At 45.8% G+C, this 18,336-nt stretch overlaps 1 protein-coding gene across 2 annotated transcripts in view; it reads right to left on the bottom strand.

Annotated features, from left to right (window-relative positions):
- The window catches only part of Tnfaip8 (TNF alpha induced protein 8), a 115,333-nt gene that overhangs the window by 60,486 nt on the left and 36,511 nt on the right, over positions 1–18,336 (bottom strand). The window contains exon 1 of one of the 2 annotated variants that reach the window (XM_052742170.1): positions 4,008–4,291. The exons of the other annotated variant lie outside the window; for it this stretch is intronic. Within the exon in view, the coding sequence (XP_052598130.1) occupies positions 4,008–4,020 (13 nt within the window). The 5' untranslated portion in view covers positions 4,021–4,291. Of the gene's footprint in view, positions 1–4,007; positions 4,292–18,336 lie in introns of those variants that run through there. 2 annotated transcript variants of the gene reach the window in all.

The raw sequence follows: 18,336 nt of genomic DNA, 5'->3' as shown, positions 1-18,336 counted from the left end.
TTCTGCACTTCCGCTCTGAGCACACAGCCAATCACAGGTCTGTACTCGGCAGCCTCACAACGGAAACTCAAAATTCCAACAAGACAACTCTGGAAGCTGATAATCCATCTGGACTTTAACTAGCCTCTTTCATGCACCTTTAACGAGATCTCCCATTCCCCATCTCCCACATGTAGCAAATACTTTTGATGATCCTGCTTAGAATTTCTTCCAGCAGGTCCTCATTCTTAGATTCCCAGCAAATAGGGCTAAGAAAACTCCCCTAGAATTACCACACTCCTGAAGACTATAAAGCAAAAGATAGCACAACTCTAGCTACCCAGGCTCCCAAAGTAATCAAAGAACTTTACTACAAGAACTGATAACAAAAAAGGCAAATTGACACGCATCCTACAGGCTCCGAGAAAGATTTCAGCAGTACAAAGGAACATGAAATGACCTTGGATGGCAATTAAAAGGAAGAAAGGGAAGAAACTATTCAAACAAGCACAAAAGTGGAAGATGGTGGGTGGCGGTGATGGTGATGGTGGCGGTGATGATGATGATGGTGATGGTGGCAGTGATGATGATGGTGATATACATCTCACATCTACAATATGAACTCTAAGACAAGGGGGAAGAATCATGCAAGAGATGGAAATACCTTCTGTCACTTCCTCTCCTGGAGATAGGACATGGGGTGATTAAACACGAGGAGACAATGCAGGTGACATCTCAAAGTCACCTTTTTTCTGTACTTAGCCCTGGTCTGACCTACATCACACAGTGATACTGGAGAACTTGGCCTGTATCCAGAGGACAACAGTCATAAGATGTAAAGGAATGTAAAGGGGAAGAAAGGGTTTGAACAAGTTCAACCTAGGACAAAACGACAAGGACAGACAAACCTGTGCAGGACAAACTGCATTTGGTGACTTTGAGTTCCGACTCTTCTCAACTTCCGCTTTCAAATTAATTTTCAATCATATCTGATTCTCAATCTCACTTTCCTGACATCTTAGAAGTGTGGAAATTACACCATATGTTAACTATGCCCAAATAACCTAATCATGAATGCAGGTGAGGAACAGGTCATCCATCTACTGACGGGTAGAGAATTATCAGGAACACACAAAGGATTTATCTTCATTCCCGAAAATAGGTGGGCAGTGTTAGCGTGGTGTTGGCGTGGCCGTCCTTTGGGCTCAAAAGGGAATGATCCATGTTTACGGTGGCTGTGGGGCCTCTGTTGGTGGGTACAGGTGCAGTGGGGGGAAGACAAAGGTAATCCTGCAGAAACATGGATGCTAGAGGAGCCCACAGCACTTGGAGGTCTGACGCTGCATGCAGCCACACGTCCCCGTCCGGGAGGACACGGTGGAGGGAGAACGCTGATGTGGAAAGGTGAATTTTTATTTCAATCTAGCACTACAGGGGTGGATGGCCATGGACACTTGATTCATTTGTAAACTGAAGAAATAAGATCAAACGGCTCTCGCCTCATGCCCAGTAAAAGTTAAACAGATTACAACTATCTGAGGCCCCTTTAGTCTTGCCCCCATCCATCTCGAACCCATCTCTTCTCTTCTCATGAGCTGGGATCCGGAATGCAAGAGGATGTTCTGACCTCAGGGCCTTTCCAGCTGCTTGCATTTTGCCTGAAACATTCTGCCCAGGATAATCTTAGCTGGCTTTCCTATACTGCTCAGTCTAATATAACATGCTCAGTGAGTTTATTCACAACTGCAATCACTTACATAACTCAACACTTGTGCGTGTAAGCATACATGCATACACACACAGAGAGAGACGAGAAAGAGAGAGAGAGAGATCACTATTTCTCTCCTCATGTTTAAATTTGCCCTTCTTAGCACTTAGTATTGACTTATTACAAATTTTGCATATTTATTGTGTTTGGTGTCAGTCTCCTTCAACTATAACAGCTACTCTCTAAGAGCACGCATTTTTACCTGCCTAGTTTACCTCTGTATCCCCAGGGCCTGAAAGAATGACTGGGACCCACAAGGAACAGTGTGTGGGTGGAAAGGAAGCCGGGAGTGCCAACCTCTATTGTTTCTTTGGCTCTCCGTCCTGTGGGCTGTGGCGCCCATGACCATAGGTCTCTCCCTCTCTACTGCCAGGATTTACTCTGTAACCACATGAAAAAACAAGACAGCTCAAGTGAAGACATAAAGGGCCGGGGCCAGTTGTGACATGCTTTCAGTCTGCTGCAGAACTGGGCAAGCGCATGCCCAGTGTCTAGCCTGCTCTGTAAACAGTAACATTTGGCCAATTCGAAGTTCCTGATACTGCCATCCAGCTCCAAATTCCTAGTGTCTGAATTAATAGCATAAGCATGGAGCAGAGTACATTCATCTGCTCTGACTCTTGACTTAGAACCCCCAAAGGGAAACAGAAGCCAGTGGTGGCACTCCCATGTGCATCTCAGATCATTCCACTAGAGGGCCACATGCGATGTGCTGGCATACTGGGGGAAATTCACCAGCTGGGGAGCAGCAGAGTCCCATGGCCCTCTAGTCCTCTGCTGGGCTCTCACACGCTCCTTTCTCTTTCACGTGAGCCTGCCTATTTTCAGTCACTAATTTATAAACTGCTCTCTAGCGCTTCAGGCTCACCTACGACATCACATGACTCCAGCCCTTTCTGCCTCTCGGCCAAAGTTCATTCCTTCTCTTTGGAACGCTCCCCCAAACCCACTTCTTCCACAAAACCTTCCCAAGCAAAGCTGGCCCTGACCCCAGTTGTGTCAATGTATACACCATGACATCAGTCACAGATACATGCCTGTTTTTATATACCAGAGAGGGGGGCACATATATATACATACACACACACACACACACACACACACACACACACACACACACACACACGAAGCAGGCAGAAGATCACGCGCACAGCTCTGAGCGTCCAGAAGACATATGTTTACCTTTTATGAACAATGCGCAGGTGACCACACTTTGGCCAAGAGAAGTCACAGCTCTACAAAACTGTCCTGGCTGCCAAAGCGTCAGTTAATGAGCTGAGACAAGTTACATCAACATCTGCTACGTCTTTCCATTTCTAGTTCTTCCTACTATTGACTTTAAACTCTATAAAGCACTTCTTTTTTTTTTTAACCTTTTCTTTCCTTTATCTCTTTCGCTTCTTTCTGTCTTGAGCAAATCTTGCTGAAAATCTTTGGATTCCTATCTTCCTGCTTTAACCTGCCAAGTGTGGGGTTTATAGATGCGCCCCACCATACTTGGCTCCCCAAAAGCCTTGCGTATAGAACTTTAGGATAAACTTATGGAAATCCTACCCACAGACCTGTAGAGACATGCATAAGTACCAAAATAACTTTTTAAATGGCTGTTTAAAAAGCTCTTTCATTTCAACTCTTCACAATCTTTTTCAATTTACCTTAGAAATCAAATTGTTTATTTGTAGTAACTTTAAGTATTGGCTATAAAACAAGCCTCGGGTGTTATTTTTAAAAGGTAAAAGGTTTTAGACGTGGGTAAAGTTGCTCTCTGGTTCTCAGGGGAAAAAATAAGAACAGTAATAGTCGGACAAGCAGTTACGCAGTGGGGAAGAGAGGTAAACTAGATGTTTACAGGTTACCAACGCAGCAGACCCCTGGGAACCAACCAGAGGTATGCTATAGTTCATAAATTCAGGGAAATATACAAAATGAGCTGTGGATTTTAAAACAACTACAAACTTTTACGAGGCCGTGTTTCTGAAACTTTTCAAGGCTTCATCTGATCACAAGTGAAATTATCTATCCGTATGCTGCAGATGCCATTTTTAACCCATAATCCCCATATCTCTCTCAGCTGAAGAGCGGGTCCCCATGACCAGTTCCATAGGAGAAAGAAACCTGTGAGTTAGTGAGCACAGTCCCTCCAAAGCCACGACCAGACGTTCCTCCTTTGAATACAGCAGTACTGAGTTAGACATCCAAAAATTCCACCGGATCCCCAGAGACACTGCATCCAGACTGTCTAAGAACAGCCTTAACTCACCTAATCTTTGCATCTTCTCCCTGTGCTCGTCAGGAGGACCCCGTCAAAGTGTCTTGGTAGAGTCACACAAACCTGAGGAACATCCACAGTCCCATCTTTTCCAATCAATTCACACCATCCTTCTGGAAATCCGCCACAAGCTTCCCAAACGAACGCACAGGAGACTGGTCAACAATGGTCTCTTTAGAAGTTGTCCTGCTTGTTATTCTGGGCGCTGCATTTTGTCGCTTGTCGAGGAATATGTTATGTAGCTTTTAATTGTGCGGGTCACAGAGGTGTCTGCATTCACACTGAGGATGGACTGGATGGAGACTGCCCTCACTCTCCACCTATAAACTGCGCTACACAGGAACACAGCTTACTGTGCTAGGCAGATGGGCAGAATTTTAAAAATCAAGCAGAACAGGAAGTCTACTGTTCCAACAGGCTAGGGGAAAAAGCAGATAGTTCAATTAAAAAAAAAAAAAAAAAAAAAAAAAAGGACAAAAGGGAGTGGTTCCATTCACAGATGCCTGAAAGAAAAAAAAAAAAAACCACCCCATTCCTACCTAGCCAGTACAAACATGAATGAATGTCTATTAATAGGAAGCGTTGCTCAGAGGTGCTCTTGTTGTCAGGAGAGCTAAGGGATGCAGGAAGAACAATGTTACTGCTGAAAATCACCACCAGCCTCTTGCTTCTGCAGAGGACTTACAAAGAATATGAGTCTGAGAATGTTTAGGTGCACACATATATACACATGTATGCATGCAATACGCATGTTTCCATAGAGACTGTATAATAGTCTCCTTCATATCTTATTGATTTACCTGGGTCTTCAGAAGTCATCACAGCTAGCTAACTTCCCTTAGATAAGATTCTGTCCATACTCCTCAGCCCACTCAAAGCATAGTACCGAAGGGTGTGAAACCTTCTCCCACAGACTTCAACTGTAAGCTCAGGTCTTCCTTTAAATCCGAAAGCTACCTGCTTTACAATTTCTCGGTACCACTGTGTGATAGTTACTACAGTTAATACCATCCTTGGCTGTGTGTCTACCTTGCTACCCAGGTGGATGACCTTTATCCTCTGTAGCATGTATAACCTGGCTCGAGTCTACCAGCAAAAAAGATACAAAGTGGAATATAATTTGCTAGACCCGGTTCAAATTCCATTTATGCTGCTTTCTGGTGTGTAGGCTCCCAAGTTATTTAACCTCTTTGGACAACTGCAAAATAAAAGTGGCACAGCCAACCTCAGAGAACGTCTGTCAAAGTTGAAGGAGAACCGTGGGAAGCCAATAACAAATTGCCTTATGCATGCACAGTGAGTTCTAGTAGTAATGGGAACTATTAATGAACTGAATTTAAATAAAATGCCCTCTCTTAATTGGGGGAGAGAACTATAGGAAGTGAGATGATTGTTAATTTACAAACATAGGTATACGTTTATCATTTTCATTCTACATAGTCATAGGCGGAGGTTATGAAATCTGTGTTTTAGAAACCATCTTTTTGTGTTCACAAAATGTTCTCTCTCTGAATTCTGACTGGCCCATAATGCATGAAAACTTCATCAGTGACGAGAAAATGTCAAGAGAAATCTGTTCCCAGAAGTTCAAGATTCCAACCCCCAAGCTTGGTTTATTGATAAATCTGAGGGTAATTGATATAGAACAAAATTTCATACCTAAACAGAAGGAAGGTCTCCCACTTCCCTAAAATGGCCTCAGTGGTAGCTCTGTGGCTAGGCAGCTACGAGGCATTGCTTCATCCGGCCTGCTGAAGACTGGGGTGCACAGTGAGGCCGTGGAAAGGGGAGCCTGGAGGAAGACTCCTCAGCTCACCTCACCTCACCTGTGTGGGATCCAAGTCCAGGGAAGGAAGGACCAGGGGAGTCCCAACACCAAGCAAGAAAGAGAACGTTGTAAGTACTCTATCCTCAGGTACCAAGGGCACCTCTAACCCAGAAGGACATTCCTGGTCTCAGAGAGGTCCCAGACAGCAGGAGAACAATGTAAAGCAAGGTACCTGCATGGCACTCTTCTTCCACAGACCCCTCTTCTCTCACATAAAATCAGAACACCCACGTCATCCATGATTGGTTCTATTCATTGCTGCTGAAAGTTGTTCCAGCATTTAGAACTATGTTCTGCTCATCCCCATGGTAGTGGGCTAAAAGGGGGTGGGTGGGTGGGCCCAGGCAGAGGAAGAGTCTCCTGTCACCATCTGTGGAGCAGTCCAACCTCACAGAGTAGCCTGGGTACAAAATATCTAACTCCTACATTTGCCTTTGTGGCTATGAATACAGCTCTTCCAAGCTTCCCTAGGACTTGCAAATTCAACCGCTTTGGGTGGGTTCAAGGATCCGCATTTGTTATGACATCCAGTGCACATGCATCCTCATGCTGTGGCAAGGGGGGAGCACACAGTCAGAATTTCCAAGCCTGGACACTGGTTGGTGATCTAGTGGTCAAAGAATGTGCCCAGACTATGCCTTGATAAGGTAATTTGTAAATAGTCTTTTTTTTCTTTTCTTTCCTCTCCCTCCCTCCTTCCCTCCCTCCCTCCTTCCCTCTTCCTCCCTCTCTCTCTCCCTCTCTCTCTCTGGCAATACTGGGGGTCAAACCCAGAGTCTTGTATATGATGAACACACTGTAGCAGAAATACAGGACTGCTCAATACCCCAGCCCCGAGAGTACACCTGCACTGTCAGTCATGGAGATGCTCTGAGGGGTCACATTGATATGGAGAAAGCCCTCCCTGGGGATTCCAGAGCCATCTATCAGAGGTTTCTTCATCTCTCTGCAGCCACATATTAGAGGCCACTAGAAAAATCAATCAGCTGTTCTGTATGATGCTATCTAGCAACTCTTGGGGAAAAAAAATCACTTAAATCCGAATCCTCCCTACACCCAGGGGAAACGGGTGACAGTCTCAATTTCCAAAGAATATGGCAGAGCAAGAGGCCATGCAGCATCTTCAAGGCTCTGCAACACAGGGCAGGGCTGAGAAGAAAGACATTGAGGCCAACTCCTACCCTTCCAGAACTCTGTCCAGACACACGTGCTGGCCTCATTTCAGTGGCCGCTTACTATATACCCCAAGGTGGGGAGAAAACAAGCTTCCTATACAGCCACCCACATCCTTATCAGTAGCACATTGCACACAATCACCACCACACTGGTGCCTGCATGCAAAAGATAGCTTCATGTCTTCTATCTGATTTTCAAGCCTCAGAGAGAACTGGAAACACTCACAAAACACTTTGACCTTTATAGTCTGGCATTCCCAAGACAATGCCCGTCCATTGTACACAATACTGTGACTGCCAGCATCAACTCAATTTTCTGTCTTAGTGTTCAGCTTCCCCTTATCCCATCAGTCCTCTTCTGGCCCCCCTCCTTCCCGATCCTACCGAAAACCACAGTTCAACCAGGGCCCTCTCCTCTTCTCCCTTTATTCCTCTTCATTCATCCTCCTCTTTGAGGAGAAGGAAGTCATTGATGAAGAGGCATGGAAGGGGGCCTAATGGAATTGTTACAGGAGATTCAGTGTCTGAGACTGGTACGTGCTCAGAAGTGCCCTCCAGCTAGTCCACAAAAGACAGCGCAGATAGATGCCCCTGGAGGAAGTTCTACCTTGGCCTTGAGGGCCCAGGGTCTAAGCCTAGACAGGCTCAGGGAAATCCCACTGCTGAGTGCCCACCAGCTGCCTCGCTGTGAGAGCACAATACTTACACAGGTCCTAGGAGGTAGGCAACATGTTCTCCAGATTACAGACAAGGAATCTGAGCTCCATATAACTCTCCTATCTGGTTGGAATGGGGAGACAGGGGTGTATCAGGTTTGCCTCACTCAGAATTTTTGGCTTTCCCCCTCTGCATATCATTCCAAAAAAGAAAAAAAAATCCCTTGGCTCCTCAGCTAACACAATCAGGGCGATCTGGGAAAATAAAAGGAGTACCTAGGAACTTCCCATCTTGGCCTAGGTAGAGTAGCAAGCTAAACTGTGCTGCAGGGGCCAGCCCTGGCACAGGGTCAAGGTTGGGCTGGAGATTTCCCGTATCTGTCACTTGTGGCAGCTGTCATTCAGGGCCTTCCACCCAAGCAGCTGCTCAAACGACCCTTTCACGTATCAGCCATCCCGCATATCAGATATTTACATTACGATTCATTACAGTAGCAGAATTACAGTTACAAAGTAGCAATGAAAATAATTTTATGGTTGGGGATCACCACACATGAGGAACTGTACTAAAAACTGTGCTAGGAAGGTTGAGAACCACTGTGCTCAAAGAATAAGTGTGGGGATGCAGGCCTTTCTATTAGGTAATATGTACGGCTATAGTTCAAGTATACGTTTTATTAAAAGGTAATTCTCCTGGTTGTTCTCTTGGAATCTCAGAATTTGAGTGTCTGCAAGAGCTCTGATATCACCTAACCACATCTCACAAGCAAAGAAAATGAGCCAGCACCGTAGATTGAAGGCCATTCCCCAACTTTGCTGGTAGGGAATGGCCATGCAGTGAGGGGGGTTGAGGACTTCAGTGAGCAGGGAGGTCTGTCTATCTTCTTGGGAGATTCATGCATACCCAAACCGCTTCACACTTGCATCACCAGTGACAACACTAAATCGGCATTTAGAACGCAAAAGAAACACCGGGTGCCAGCTGTAGCAACTATGCTGGCACAGGGCTTGGAGGTGGTTTATTCTCCACTAAGCCGAACAGAAACAGAGCCTTAGGATTTTATTGCTCTCTTGCACCACAAACCTTCATACAAAACAGAACATGATCCCCAGCAATAAATATGAAACTAATGAAACTCTCATCGGCTAAGAGAAACTATCCAGTCTTGAAGTCAACCTCCCTATACATTTCTGGAAATTCGACTTCATGAAGAAACACAGAATATTTTCCACCCTGAAATCCAGGCCTGCCCTGAGCCCCCTGCACTGCCGGCCTGGCTGGCCATGGCTTCTGCTGACTTCTCACTGCTACTGCTAGCACTGGATTCTGTAAACCTTTCTTAGAAGGTGTCAAAAAGGTGGCTCCGTGAAGACACAACATCCCAGAGACTCCAGCAGGGAGGGCATTTCCATTTTCCATTCCCTCTCTAGAGGTCATAACACCTTGGTCATTATACAATATTACCAATGGGCCTATTTGCACGAGCACATTTTTTAAAAAATATATAATAAAAATAAATTGCAGAAACTCAAAAAAAGCACCTCATTTTTGAGTGCTTGCCCAGGAGAATGATGTATCACACCATTCTGGGCCCAAGTCCATCTGTATGCAGAGCCTGCGTTCTGTGCACAAGTTGTCCACCACCTCCTCCTCAGCCTACCGTAAGGCTACATAACAGGCCCAATGCCCAGCAAATCCCTTCTCAGTGGAAGATGGAAACAGACTTTCTAGCAAACTACATTTCATCCCCTGCAAAGGGGTTAGAGTCCCCACTTTCCCCTCCCACTAATACAGTCCTGTTCTAACAGATGAGGACACAGGAGCCCCAAGTCCCCTGTCCAGTGGTATTCTACCGTCCTCTTCCATCGTGTTACTGCCAAGAAGAGCACATAGGATAGTTTAATCTGGAAAATGTCAACCGAGAGTAAAAGGCTGAAACTGGGCACTTGCTGAATATCTGATTGACTCAGAAATGAGGACTCAGTAGGGAGTCCCACAAACTGACACTCGATGTGGAAGAGAGACTGGCCAATAGTGAACACACAAACAAGTAAAGGACACATGCGGCGCCATAGGCATGGGAAGGGAGTTGAGATGGGGACACTCCGCGGCTGTGGCATTGGAGGTGCATAGCCAACACCAGAGGAATGGCAGTCCGGCAGCAGGAAGAGCTAGGCATGCGTGGCTTGCTGTGGGCAATGGAGTCAGGAAGGCAGGGCAGGGCACGTCTGCACTGCTGGAAGCGGGTGTGAAAAGCAATGGCGTGTTGGGCAAGGGCTAGAATACACACGGAAGACACCGTCAGACACCTCCACCATCTGGCGGGGGACGTGAAACAGACAGCTGCCTGGAGGGCAAAGTGGCCGTAAAGATCAAAAACCTTACACCTCCACAGTCCCTCTGAACCGCGTCCAAGCCCACAGTCCGTGAAGCGGGGATGAACGCAGACAGCCGTTGTGCAAGGAAACTGTATAGACGGCGACAAACACTGAGGACTGAGCAGAGCTGCTTGGTGGTGGCACACTGGTTATCAACACACTTGGGAGGCCAAAGCAGGTGGATGGAGAATTCAAGGCCAGCCTGAGCTACCCTTTAAAGGAGGTGAAGAGAGCGCAGGGGGCAGACCCAACTATCTAACGAGGATGGTACTTGGAGGACACTTCTACAGAACGGAATGCCACACAGTCCTTAAACAGACCTTGCAGTTAAGAACAGGGAGACTCCTCATAAAAACTGCGAAACAATACATTGAAGCAGAGGGCCTGTGAGAAGGTTCAAAGGGCAAAGGAGCTTGCTGCCAAGTCTGGCGACCTGAATTTGATCCTGGGGACCCACATGGTACAAGGAGAGCATTGACTCCCAAAAGTTGTCTTCCAATCTTCACATATGTACCATGGTATGGAGATGTCCAAACACACATACATATATACACGCAAAAATGTACTTTTTAAAGCAGAGAGATTATACGAAACAGTATAGAGTCTTTGTAAGCAGAAAAATGTCTAGAGGGATGACATGTACCAAAAAGAGATTTATTTTATTGTATTTTATTTGTATAAGTGCTTTGCCTGAATGTATGTATGTGCACCACATGAGTGCTTGGTGCCTGAAGAAGCCAGAAGAGAGCGTCAGATACTCTGGAACTGGTGCTCCGAGCTGCCATGTGGGTGCTAGGACCCGAACCCAGGTCCTCTACAAGAGCAGCAAGTGCCCTTAATGACTGGGCCATCTTTCCAGCCCCAATATGTTCCTTTCTAAGTAGTAAAAACAAGAAGGGTTTTTGTCTTGTTTGTTCGTTTTTGTCAGTCTACTTGATAAATATACTTCACAAACATGATACTTTTATACTAAGGGAGCAACGGATTAATAAAACATGTAAATGCCAAGGAAATGCAGGAGAGGCTATCCTATGACACCATAGAAAGAACAGAGGCTGCTGTGTGTGGAAGGACTCAGCCCGACAACCTTCTATCTTTTCAGGGAATCGTAAAGCAAACAGAAAAACGAACCAGAAAGCCTGACTAGAGCTTGGCACAGGAAGTGTGTCATTTCTGCCTGGCTGGTCCCTCTGAGTCCGCATGGCTGCTCAGCCCCTCTGATCCTTGTGGTGAGGTGACAGGTAGGAGCTGAGAGGAAGCTGGCTTTTCCCAGCCCAGGGAGAACCTGAAACGCTGGGCCCGGCATCTTCTCGAGAGAGGAACCTGACCCGGTCTTTTACAGACTCCATACAACAGTGGTCTCTTACCTTTTTACCGTTAACAGGTAAAGAAAGTCCTTGTCTGTTGCTTGGAAATGAGATGAGTGCGCAAGACCCAAACACTGTTGCTCTCCCTTCCCAAACAGGTTTAATAAGCAATGGGGACAAGTCACAACAAGTCTCGGGCATTCAGAGTCTGACTGACTGGAGGCAGTGTTGGAGAGCTTCTGAGAGCTCAAGACTATTCAGCCAAGGTGCCCTGCTCTCCCCGGAAAGCGAAGGTGCCTCAGCTCCCCTGGGCTGTTTTGTGGGGCAGGCAGCTTCCTGGACTCAACTCTCAATGGCCAAAGAACACAGACTGCGAATGATTCACTAACAGAATCCCACACATGTCCCTTAGTTCTGAAAACTGTAAGTGAAGGAAACAGACACAGAACCAGGAACCAAAATGAAGTACAGACTCGGTTAGACCTTAAGCTTTTAAGGAAAATTGAATTAGAATTTGAGGACTTTGACAATCGCTATCCAGGGCTACGACCTTCCCACCTTCAACAGGCCTTGGTGTGCCCTACACTAAACTACAGGAGAAATGATAAACAGGGGGCCGGAGGAGGTTGTCTGGTCAGGGGGTGTTTGTGAAGTGAGATCGACAGACGGATACTCCTAAGGAATGCCACAAATCAGAGCCAGTTTGGGGACGAGTTACTACAGATCTTCTGAGCCCTGTTAAAATGCTGGAACTTTAGAAAACCCCAAGGCACCTCCAGCCTGGGAATGAAAGAATCAGAGGGATATTTACTAAACTAACAGTGGTGCACGGAGCCAGGCAGGGTGATGGAGCAGGAGTCAATCAACTGCTCTGAAGGTAATCTACATAAAACAGGTCTAGCCTGGTCTTGGCTGGTTGAAGCAGTCAGTAGCGCGCATGCGTACATGCTACGGATACGTAATGGAAGAAAGGACACCATTGGTAGCTCAGTAGACACAAAGACGTAGTAAAGCAAGATTTCTGGCTTATATGCTGAGGAGAAAACTAGAAGAGAAGGCAAGCTCAGTTTTCTTCCCAGTGAGTGTGAGTTGCCTGGGAAACACTTATTAACGCATTCCAGGAAGACACAGGGATTGAGGACGCAGATAAGAACTTCATCCTGAAATATAAACGTGGAAGTCATCGGCATGTGGAGAATCCAAAGACCCAGAAATAGACACGACCACGAGGGAGAGAATGGAATGAGGGCAAAGAACACCAGCAGGGCCTGAGAAATGCCAGTGCCTACTGCCGGTGCTTACAGGACGGACAGAGCAGAGCAAGGAGCCCAGGGAGAGGCTAAGGAGGACCTGAGCAAGAAGGGAAACAGGAGGAGATGAGCCAAGACAGTCTGTCTGTCTACACAGCACAGGAGCAGAGTGGAAGGACCCTGAGTGGTCAGGAAGAGAAAAAGTGAAAGGTGTCCGCCCCTCACTAAAGCAGGGGACGCATTCACTTCCTTCCCCACAGCTCTGGATTTCTAGAGTCCTCCGTCAAGAAGCTGAAGGAGAGTCAACAGGAAGAGTTAGGTTTGAGATAAACAGCAGTCGACGCTGGCTGTAGCCCTGGTGCTCTTCCTGGGGAATGGGAAGCAATGACCACAAAGGGCTATAAAGGTGACGCAGCACTATGGTTCCAAAAGGCAGGCCTCAAGCAGTGGCAGACCGCTAGTCACAAGTACTTACTGGTCACTGAGGATGGATCAGAACTATTCAGTGTTCGGACAGAACAGTGACAAAAGTCCTGCAGTAACCGACTTAAGGCACAACAAAAATATGAGAGAAAAAAAAGCAGCCACGCCTTAGAGTGCCTGGCCAAGGGGAGCACTTTGGGTAGGCCTTCTTCTGTTTCCTCACTGGGTATTAATCATGACTTCATAATTCAGGGCAGACCTAGCCGAGCCCTGTAGAGCCGTGTTCTCAATTTATATGTAGTTGTATTAAAACACTATTACTATCTCAAAAAAAAAAAAAAAAAAACCTCACACAATCTTTAGATTTGCAAACATTCAGATTTTTTTCTGGCTTTGAAGTTATTTGTTTACTTAGGTGTGTTTTCTGTATTGCATGCATGTGTATGGATATGCATGCACATTTGGGTAGATGTGTGTGCAAGCCAGAGATTATCTTCTTCAATCACTTCCCCCCCTCTCCATTTATTTATTTATCTATTTATTTATTCATTCATTTTTGAGAGGCTCTTTCACTAGGCTGGTTGACCAGCAAGCCCTGGGGTCTTTCTGTCTCTGTCTCTCCAGTGCTGGGATTACAGACAAATGCCACCACAGCTGATACTCTGCCTGGGAGCTGAGGGTCTGAACTGAGGTTCTCAGCTTGCTCATCCAGTATTTTACCAACCAAGCCATCTCCTGAGCCCCAGTCTTTGTTTTTGAGATTCCCTGAAAATTTACCTAAGTTTGTGGTCTGGAGACCCTTCCCTAAAACTTGTCATGAGAACCATGACAAAGGTACTTAATCATGGCAGCTGGCAATGGCCTAACGCTCCTTTGTATGAAGATGTGAATAGCATGCAGTGTGTGTGTGTGTGTGTGTGTGTGTGTGTGTGTGTGTGTAAGAGAGAGAGAGAGAGAGAGAGAGAGAGAGAGAGAGAGAGAGAGAGAGAGAGAGAGAGAATGCTGTGTCCTTGCTAGGGTGGAGAAACAGACTAGAATAGAGGAAAGCAAAATTACTTCTTAAGGACTGAATGGAGCAAGATTTACTCCAAACCTTGGAGTAAAGATTGGTTTGAACCACGGCTGGAGAGATTGTTCAGTGGTTAAGAGCATGCCTTAGTCACTGTTCCATTGCTGTGGGCACTATGACCAAGGCAACTCTTACGAAAGAATTTAACTGGGGGGCTTGCTTACGCTTTCAGAGGGTTAGTCTGTTATCATCATGGCAGGGAAGATGGTGGCATGCAGGCAGACATAGCGCTGGAGTAGTTGAGAACTGTACATCCTGATCTACAGTCAGGCACAGGGAGGGTGAGGGGGGGTTGTGTGAAGTGGGCTTTTGAAACCTCAAAGCTTACTCCCAGTGACACACTTCCTCCAACAAGGGAATATATCTCACAATCCTTCTAAACAATTCTTCAACAGGGGACCAACCATGTAAATATATGAGCCTATGGGGGCCATTCTTATTCAGACCACCACAAAGCATGTACTGCTCTTGCAGAGCATCTGAGTTTGAATCCCAGCACTCATGGCGGGTGGCTTGTGTTTGCCTGTAACTCCAGCTTGGGGTGATTCCATATCCTTTTCTGGCCTCTGCAGGCATTGCACTCTCAAGCACAAACCCACACATAGACGCATGTATATATACATAATTAAAATAGAAAGAAAATCCTTTTATGATACCATTTCTTTATAATTTATTTAAACTTATTTTATGCGCATTCGTGTGACGATGTCAGAACCCCTGGAACTAGAGTTACAGACAGTTGTGAGCTGCCATGTGGGTACTGAACCCAGGTCCTCTGGAAAAGCAGTCAGTGCCCTTAACCGCTGAGCCATCTCTCCAGTCCCTTATGATACTATTTTAAAAAGATAGTGCAGAACCATTCTGGAAAACAGGATTATTGTATATGTGATAATGTGGCTTTTATTCCATATGTTTGTGTATACTTCCAACATAATAAAAAAAATTGAGGTGTGTACAGAGTATATAAATCAGTTACATACATTGGATAGCTGGTATTAATTATACAAAAGACATATACAGATTAACATTAACTCCCTATGAAACTGGGGATGTAACACAGTGGTAGAGCACCTGCCATGCATGCTCAAAGCCTTGGGTTCAATCCCCGGCAACCCCAAAAGAAACTTGATATACAAGCATTCCTGAAAGTCTCACAATTAAATAAAATTGAAAATGTATTTCCCACCAGGTGGCGGCGGCAGCAGCGGCGGCGGCGGTGGCGCACGCCTTTAATTCCAGTACTTGGGAGGCAGAGGCAAGTGGATCTCTGTGAGTTCGAGGCCAGCCTGGGCTACAGAGTGAGTTCCAGGACAGGCTCCAAAGCTACACAGAGAAACCCTGTCTCGAAAAAAAAACAAAAAAAGAAAGAAAAAGAAAATGTATTTCCCAACCTCCTTTGAAGAAAAGAAAGACCTCCCACAGAGCATAATATCAGATTTCTTACAGGTCACTCCTCTGGTTTAGAATAGGCCAAGCAATTCAAAAAACTGACTTAAAGGTTGTTTGTTCTAATTTCTATGGATTTAACTTTCCTAACTTTGGTCTTCTTCCAAGTCATTCAACTATGATAAATTTAGAACACCAGAACAGGGAGACATCTGGCCCCAGAAATCAGAACCTGGTACGCCAACCTCAGGGACAGGCTGTCATTACAGCAGGCACAGAAGAGGTTCAAAGATACACACTAAAACCACTTCCTTGCATGTTCTGCTGAGAGGACAAATGTGTACTTACCTGCTGTGATTTCCCCCAAGAGAGGCACAGACGTGCTCCGGAAGCTCTTGAATCAGATTTCTGGAGCACCGTTTTCCATCCTTGGTTCTAGTGATATTTTGGGCCAGCTTAATTACATGCTGTACTACATCCCATGCCCTGAGGATGTTTTCAGCAGAATCTCCCACTACCTAGGGCCAGAAGATTCTGTGACATCCACAAAGTCTATAGGCATTACCAGATGTCCCCCAGGGGACAAAATCACCCACAGTTGAGAGCTATGTTCTAGAGCACTGGCTTTTAAACTTGGCTCCACACTGGAAGGCATACTCCACAGGCATTTCTAAAAATACTGATTCAAGGCCGGGCGGTGGTGGCGCACGCCTTTAATCCCAGCACTCGGGAGGCAGAGCCAGGCGGATCTCTGTGAGTTCGAGGCCAGCCTGGGCTACCAAGTGAGTTCCAGGAAAGGCGCAAAGCTACACAAAGAAACCCTGTCTCGAAAAAAAAAAAAAAAATACTGATTCAAATTTCACCCTGAGAGGGTCTGATTTTATTTCTTGGGGGTAGGCCCTGGGCTTCTGCATCTGTGAAAGCCAGAGATTCCAACAGGTAGATGAGTGAAAGAACGTGTCCTCTAAAGCTATCAATGATGTCGAATGACTCCCTGACTCAATTCAACACAACAAAAAATACACTATACCCTCCCCCGAGTTAGAATCTTTATAACCTTGGTATTAGAGTCAACATGATTGGAAGAAAGAAAGAAAGAAAGAAAGAAAGAAAGAAAGAAAGAAAGAAAGAAAGAAAGAAAGAAAGAAAAAAAAGAACAAATGGAATAGGTCGATGGCAATAATGATCTGCAAACTTCTTTTCTTCTTTAGATGGACCAAAACTAGTGGAACACTCCAGGGTCAGCAACATAGCCCAGTGGGTAGAAAGTTCTCGCCACCAAACCCGATGACCTGAGTTCATTCCCTGGGAACCACATGGTAAAAGGAGAACTGACTCCAACAAGTTGTTCTCTAGCCTTTGTATATAACACACACACACACACACACACACACACACACACACACACACACACACACAATTAATTAATGGGGAAAAAAGAGCAAGCAAACATCAACAAAAGCACAAACATGCTAAGCTTTGAGAAACTTAAAAATAGCCTTAGAGAGAGGAGACCCCCAAATGACAGCCCCAAGGAGATAATAGACACTCCTAAAACAGCTTAGAGGAATGCCAAGCTTGTGACAAACGAGAAAACCTGTGGGCTGGGAAGACCTCCCCAGGAACTGCAGTTCCCTCTCTGGGGGCACTCATGGTCCCATAGATAGCACAGCCAGAGACTCCCTTGGAGTCAACAACAAAGCTTACCGCCTATACAAACCTTTCCCAGCCACGAACAGCCCACACGCCCCCTCCTCCCTCCACACTCAGCATCTTCTGCCAGCTTCCTCAGTATTCAACGACACTGGGCTCGGTTCCAGCTTTTGTGGAGAATGACACGGCGCTGCCCCAGAGGCCCTGTTCCCCCAGGAGCTAGTCTCAGGCTATTGGCCTTCTCATCAAATGTATGCCAGCCTAGGGGCTGTGCGAAGGCAGGCTGTCACTTCTTTAAGAAAGAGCAAGTAGACGCATGTGTGCTGGGAACTCCTTTCCTATTAATAGTGATTGCCAACTTGTCCGGCATACTTACGATGCATGCAGCTCTCACATAAGCACCCAATGCACACCACTATCTCCTGGACTCCCAACAGCACTGTAGAGTAAGTATAAAGCACTCTTTAGTAAACACACACATTTTAGAGACAACGTAATTGAGGCTCAGGCAGTTTAAGAAACTCATCCAAGGAAAAGTTGAGAGTTGGCCCCATTGCTCTCTGGCTATTCAATGTCATTTTCCCCATCTTCACTGAGGTTCTTTTAGCATATGTAGCCACTCTTAATATGAAAGCTAGAATAAAGAGAATAATAATCAAAATAGGTGTTTTTTTTTTCTGGTTTTTAGCATATAGCTCTTTTTCCAAGAAGGGCTTACTGTAACCTAACTTCACCTTCTGTTCTAAACTCCTACATCCTACGGAGTGTCTCCAGGGTTTTAATGACCACATTTGCCTTCGCTGCATGAATGAACAGGCTGCCCTGCCCTGCAAGCTCCTTTCACTTGCCATCTTCATGTTCACATTTCCCTAACTTTACAAGTCCATACTCTTCCCCGTAAACAAACACACCCTCCCTTGGCAGCAGCATGTTGGTCCCTGAGAATCTCACTAATCTTAATCTCAACTACAGCTTCCCACTGAAGCAGCTGTATTTTCCTTTCTTCTGGGAAAATAAACATGTTCTATGTAAAATACAACTATGCTGAGCACTCAACTCCAGTGCTCTCTGCAAGTGTAGATATATACAAAATCTCACTTTCATCCTCATACCTCTGTCCTCTCACAGGCTGGGCCTGGAGTCTCAACCACAGGATGAACTGCCCACCTTAGCCCTTCTGCTCTTTCCTTTAGT

This window comes from Peromyscus californicus, unplaced genomic scaffold (assembly GCF_007827085.1).
Source record: "Peromyscus californicus insignis strain IS unplaced genomic scaffold, ASM782708v3 Scaffold_17__1_contigs__length_78620276, whole genome shotgun sequence".
In the NCBI taxonomy this organism is placed as follows: Eukaryota; Metazoa; Chordata; class Mammalia; order Rodentia; family Cricetidae; genus Peromyscus; species Peromyscus californicus.
Note: the sequence above shows the minus strand (reverse complement) of the source record. Positions and strands in the feature narration are given on the sequence as shown.